Below are 5,979 nucleotides of genomic sequence, written 5' to 3'. Positions count from 1 at the left end.
GGGACGGGGTGGGGGTGGGGGCTGGGGGCTGCTCCCGGGGGTGTCTGCGTGTGGCTCAGGGCGGCCCCGCACCCCCTTCCTCTCGAGCGCTGCCAGTTCCCACTGCTCCCTGTTGGCAGCTCCATTGGGGTACATCCTCAGGAGGCGGGGAGGCCCAGAGCCGTCCGGCCTGCCCAGCTTGGACCCGCGGCCACCGGACAGCCCGTTTCCTCGTCCTCCAGACGCCCAGGCTCGGGCCTGACGCAGAGGAAGTGCTCCCCGGTGCTGGGGGACGTCTGTTCCCTCCCCGTCACCGCCTCAAAGGTCATCACTCCTTTTCCGTAAGGTTTCACCGCCAAAGAATGCATCCCACACGTGGTCCTTTGGTTCTGCCCATGTTGTGAACTTTGTATGAGTGGAATCGTATGGTACGTAGATTCCTGCATCCAGCTTCTTGGATTCAGTGTTTATGAGACGCATCCAAACCGAGTCACGTCTCCAGGGCAGGAGAACTCGGTCCTGTCTGGCGGCCATGGACGCCCGGGCTGTGTCTCCTTCTTGGGACAGCACGACCTCTCGTCACACGCACACCCGCGTCTGCCCAGGCTGCGCATTCACTCGAGCTGCTTCCCTGGGGGCACCGCACCAGAGCTTGGTGTCCTCAAGCTTCCTAACTGGGCTGTTCTGGTCCTGAATCATGGCCGCTCACTTTGGCTTTAATTTGCATTTTCCTAATTGTAACTGTTCTTCCTAAAATGAAGTTGAGACCTCGTCCTGTTTCTTGGTCACTCGGATGTCCTTTTTTGGGTGGTGCCTTGCTCGAGCCTCTTGCCCAGTTTACAACTGAATGGTCTCTTTTCACCCGTAATGATGTCTTTGGGTCACTAGAAGCCCTAAATGTAACAGTGGAACCCGCAGATCTGCTCCTGTGAGGAGTCCTCATCCTGGTGCCGCGGTTCCCGCCTGACTGCGTGGAATCTTCCTGAAGCCGTATCGTCATGCTCTTCACATTTCCGTGCGTGTATCCACCTGGGATGGACTTTGTGTGCCTGATACAAAGCAGGGATCAGGCTGCACTTTTCTTCCTGCTTGTATCCAACTGCCCCAGGACCACTTCTCAAGACCCCCTTCCCCTCCTGTTCTGACCTTTGTCGTGAATCAGCTGCACATGTTCAGTTCTGCCCTGGGCTCCCTACAGATCTGTCTGTCCTGGTGCCACAACTGCTCTCATGATTGTGCTTTACAGTCACAGCTTGATAGCTGGTAGGACAGGTTGTGTTTGATATTACTGGAAAGAATTTATTTTTAAAATATCAATTTCTACTTTTTATACAGAATAGAAAACACATTCAATTTTTATACAGAAAGCAACTGATTTTTAAAATAAATTTATTTACTTATTTATTTTTGGCTGCGTTGGGTCTTCGTTGTTGCACGCGGGCTTCTCTTGTTGCAGAGCTCGGGCTCTAGGCGTGCGGGCTTCAGTAGTTGCAGCACATGGCCTCAGTCGTTGTGGCTCACCGGCTCTAGAGCGCACGCTCAGTAGTAGTGGTGCATGGGCTTAGCTGCTTCGCGGCACGTGGGATCTTCTCGGACCGGGGATTGAACCTGTGTCCCCCGCGTTGGCAGGCGGATTCTTAACCACTGCACCACCAGGGAAGCCCGCCAGCTGATTTTTATATACTGATCTTATATTTGGCAGTCATGCCCCCTTATTAATAATTTACTGTAGGTTATTTTGGAAATGCTACATAATCATGTCACCTGTGAATAATGACAGGTGACATGATTCTAATTCTTATACCTTTGAATTGTACAATGGTGGTGGTCATGACAAGCATCCTGACCTGACAGAGATCTTTCAACATCTCACTAAATAAGTGATGTCTGCTCTAAGTTTTGTGGGTAGCCTTTATCAGATTAAGGAAGTTTCCCTCTACTCCTGGTTGGCCACAGGTTTGTCATGAATGCATGTTGAATTTTATCACATCTTCTTCATCGATGGGGATGATGGCGACTTTCTTTTTAACGTAGTGAGTCTCACTGGTTGACTTTAGATGTTGCACGAACTTCTTATTTCTGGATTAAACCCTCCTTGCTCACGATAGGTCACCCTCCTGGTGTCCTGTTAGGCGCAGTTTGTGGATGTCTGGCACCACGTCCAGGGTGGGGATGAGGGCAGCCGGGCCGCAGGCCAGGGCGGGCTGTTCTCTCAGAGCACTGAGGTGGCAGGATCTTCCTGGCTCCTGGGTCCCCAGCCCAGAGCGGCCGACAAAAGTCTCGGTCAGCATCTCGATCACCTCTGCTGGAATCAGCAAATACTCCCAGGGGAGCTGTGGCTGGGGGTGTCTCTGGAGCTCTGCTTTTTTCCTGGGTCTTGGCCTCCTAAAGCGCCACGACTTTGCTACCTGTCTGATGCCTTCAAGTAGTTTGTTTCCTGGTTTTGCTTTTTAATATTTTATTCACCTTTCCTAGCCGTCCTCAGCAGGAGGAGATTGGTCCTTTATCTAGTGCCCTGTTCCAGGAAGCCTATGGAAGTTTCTCATGGATGATGACAACAGGATGGCAGTCTCTGCTCCAGACCCTCTGTGCCTGGTAAGCCTGAGCCCCCGCCACACACAGCATAAGGCCTGGACCGTGAAATCAGATGGACCTGAAATCAAATCCATGCTCAGCTACTCAAGGTAAAGCTGAAGGCAAATGATGTCACTTTTTTGAGTCTCAGTTTCCTAGAAGTGGAGAAGAATCTACCTACCAGATAGGGTTACAAAGCCTGGCCAAGCCCACATAGGGAGAGTATTCACGGCCCCTGTGGAGCGAACCCCAGGCTTTGCACACGGTTGGCGCTTATTAAGTGAGAGTGACTGGTAACTGCCAGGTAAGGCGGAAAGCAAACACTGCAAACACTGCAGGCGAGGAGGGCTTTGGGAAGGTCAGTGGTAGGATGAGGGCCAGGTCCCCCGGGCAGAGAGAAGGGCAGGGACTTGCAGGAGGAGCAGGGCGCTCGGGTCTGGCAGAAGCACAGCTGTGACGGACAGGGGAGAGCTGTCAGGGCAGGCCTCCTGGCCAGACTGCTGAGCCGGGCTCTGCCCTTTGCAGGCCGGGCCTCACCGGCTCCGTCAGAACCTCAGGAAGGTCAAGTGCACACAGATGAGCAGGAAGGGGGCAGGGAGGAGAGGGAAACTGCCAGGAAGCTGAGAGCACGTGACAAGGCTGGTCGAGGGCCCAGGGGACGGGCAGGGAAGGTCCATGTGTGGACACGGGGGCAGGACGAGGCCCGTGGACTCACAGCCGTAGGGGTTGGTGCTCTTAAAGGTGACGTCGATGGGGAAGTTCCACACCAGCGCGCGCCGCGCATCCTGGCTCTTGGATGTGATCTGTGAGATGCCCTCCTCCAGCCCCTGTGAGGACGACAGTGACGGCCAGTGTCCCAGTTCCACGCCCCTCCCCTCCCTGGGCAGCAGCTGGGAGAGCTGTTTCCTTCACCATCTTCTGCCAAACGAAGGGACCTGAGACGTAATGGAGGGGCTCCCAGGTCTTTGAGGGTTTTCATCCATGAGGGCCTGGAACCTCGAGGCCCCAGCCCTCCCCCGGTGCCCGAGCTCCACCTGCACCTCAGCCTCACTGAGGGGACGGTGTTGCTCTCTCCCGTCATCATCGGCACATGTGTGCGTGTCACTTTCTTGGTTACAAAGCAACGCCCCTTGGCCCTACGCCCCCCCACCCCTTTGTTCCCAGCCAAGCTTCTTAAAAGACATGTCGACACTCACCAGACACACTTTGCATCCCTGAACCCACCCCAATCTGACCTCTGGCCCCCACTCTACCAAAGTGTTTCTGTCAAGTCACCAGTGGCTCGGCTGGCTGTGATGTGGTCCCTTCTCTGTCCCCATTTCACTGGCCCCCCACCTCCCAGGTCAAACATGCCAGGCACACCCCCCCGCCTCAGGGCCTTTGCACACTCCACACCTTCTGCCTGCCTAGTTCTTTCCACAGCCTTCCACGCGGCTTGTCCCCTCGCCTCCTTCAGCTCTGTGCTCGGCTACCGTCTCCATGAGGGCTTTTCTGGCCTCTCATCCCTCCCTTTCTTGCCTCTGCTTTCCCCCAGCATGTCACCAGCCAACAGCCTGGAGTGTTTACTGCCCCGTGTCTAGTCTCCCCCTCAAGAAGTGCACCCAGCAAGACCGGGGCTTCACTGGCTCTGTTCACCACTGCGTCCCCATCACCAAGAGACTCGGCAGCTATCGCTTAGCGGGTGCCTGGAGGACAAGCGCTATGGTCTCAGCTGCACAGAGGAGGGACCAGGCTCCGAGCGGCTGTGAGGGTCGCCCCAGTGCCGCGCAGGCAGTAACGTGGTGCGGGCTGAAGAGGCGCCATCGTCCCTCTCCTGGTGGAGACCATTCCTCGGGGACTCTTGGAAGGAGGGTTCCAGAGTCTCCCCACAGGCTGAGGAGACCGGCAGTGCAGTGAAAGGACCAGCCCAGTGTCTGCAGCTCGGCCGCCTCCAGGCCGGCTCTCTGGGGTCTGCCCACCCGCGCTGCCCAAACATCCCTACTTGCTGCCACGCGCCAGCTCCCAGGACAGGGCGCGCGAGCGAGCACGGCCTCGGGGGTGGGTCAGGGAGCACCGCGGCGCTGCATTCTCTGCCCCGGCTTCACCAGGAACAGACTCGCATGCGGGTCCCCCCTGAACTCAGCGTCCACCTCTCAACTGGTTCTGAACTGGGAGGGTAACGGGAGTGATGGAGCCTTCAGAGACCCCCCCCAGTCACGAAGGCCGTGAGTCTGGGAGGCCAAAGGGCCCAGCTTACCGCCGTGGGGGCCCAGTCCTGGCCATACACGAAACAGTACTTGCAGTAGAGGTCGTCATACTCAGGAAACTGTGGAGATAAGCATACACAGCTTCTGCTCACAGGGACTCACGCTGAGACCGACTGCTGGCCAGGCAGGTGCGGCCACCAGTAACTCCGATCGTGAGGCACCTGGTGAGGGGGGGCGGGGGCTAAGAGACAGCAGGGGGTGTGGACGTGGCGCTCAGCGGAGGGTCTGGGGCCCAAGATGTGGGCGAGTCCAGGGCCGCTACTGCCCCTGGGCCTTTGCTCAGGCTCTGCCTTCTGTATGACATACCCTTCCCATTCCTTCACCTGGAGTTTTCCTGCTCACCCTTCAAAACTGATCCTTCAGGGAGCCTGCCCTAAATTCCGGGCCGTCCTGGGGGGCCCCTTCCTAGCTCCCGCAGCCCCTGGTGCTTCCCTCCATCACAGCACTGACTGTTTATTTCTCTCAACCCCATTAGACTGTGAACAAGGGACAGGTGTGCGAGCTTTCTGTGTCCCCAGCACCTGGCACAGGGGCAGCTCTAAGGAAATGATGCAGTGAAAGGTCTGCGAAGGCAGGGTGCTATTAGGACACACAGAGCAACATATGCTTGGCCTGCTAGAGGAGGGGCCCCGAGCAGAGGGGGAAGAAAAGTGGGGATGAGGTGGCTGCTGAGAGCACAGACACATGTGACCCAGCCCAGCTGAGGCCCCTGATGGGACAGAACAGAAGAGGGGAAGCGGGTCTTGGGCACTGGGTCAAGGGGGAGGTGGACAGAGTGGGAGACTGGGGCAGCGTCCCTGATGAAACAGGAAGGCGGGAGATGCCCGCTAAGAGGCCCCAGCAGAGCTTTACCTAAACCATCTCAGTTAGTCCTCACAATATACTCATAACAGCCTGGAAGGGCAAGTCCAGCAAAGCTCTGACATCAGACCAGGTTTCAAATTCCAGTTCTGCCACTGCTTTTGGGCAAGTTTTCCCATCTGTAAAATGAGGGTGCCAGTAATACCTACTTCACAGGTTGCTGTGAGGATTGACTGAGCGGGGCTGGGCATGGAGGCTGGCATATGCTATGTCTTATACACAGAAATGACAAACGGTTCGTAGGACGTGCTGGGGACTGGAGGGTAGCGTCCCCTTCCGTCCAACAGACACCGCCCCCCCCCCCCCCCCCCCGCACCGG

At 56.8% G+C, this 5,979-nt stretch overlaps 1 protein-coding gene across 3 annotated transcripts in view; it reads right to left on the bottom strand.

The window, feature by feature from the left end:
• B9D1 (B9 domain containing 1) overlaps positions 1 to 5,979 on the bottom strand; it is a 10,071-nt gene that overhangs the window by 3,481 nt on the left and 611 nt on the right. For 2 of the 3 annotated variants that reach the window (XM_024753319.1, XM_024753330.1), the window contains exons 2-3: positions 4,790 to 4,858; positions 3,269 to 3,380 (exon numbers count right to left, since the gene is read on the bottom strand). In XM_024753319.1, coding sequence (XP_024609087.1) covers positions 3,269 to 3,380; positions 4,790 to 4,858 — 181 coding nt within the window. The remainder of the gene's footprint in view (positions 1 to 3,268; positions 3,381 to 4,789; positions 4,859 to 5,979) is intronic. The other variant, XM_024753338.1, reaches the window with a different exon arrangement.

Source organism: Neophocaena asiaeorientalis, unplaced genomic scaffold, assembly GCF_003031525.2.
Source record: "Neophocaena asiaeorientalis asiaeorientalis breed wild unplaced genomic scaffold, Neophocaena_asiaeorientalis_V1.1 scaffold540, whole genome shotgun sequence".
NCBI classification, from domain to species: domain Eukaryota; kingdom Metazoa; phylum Chordata; class Mammalia; order Artiodactyla; family Phocoenidae; genus Neophocaena; species Neophocaena asiaeorientalis.
This window is presented reverse-complemented; position numbering and strand designations above follow the sequence as displayed.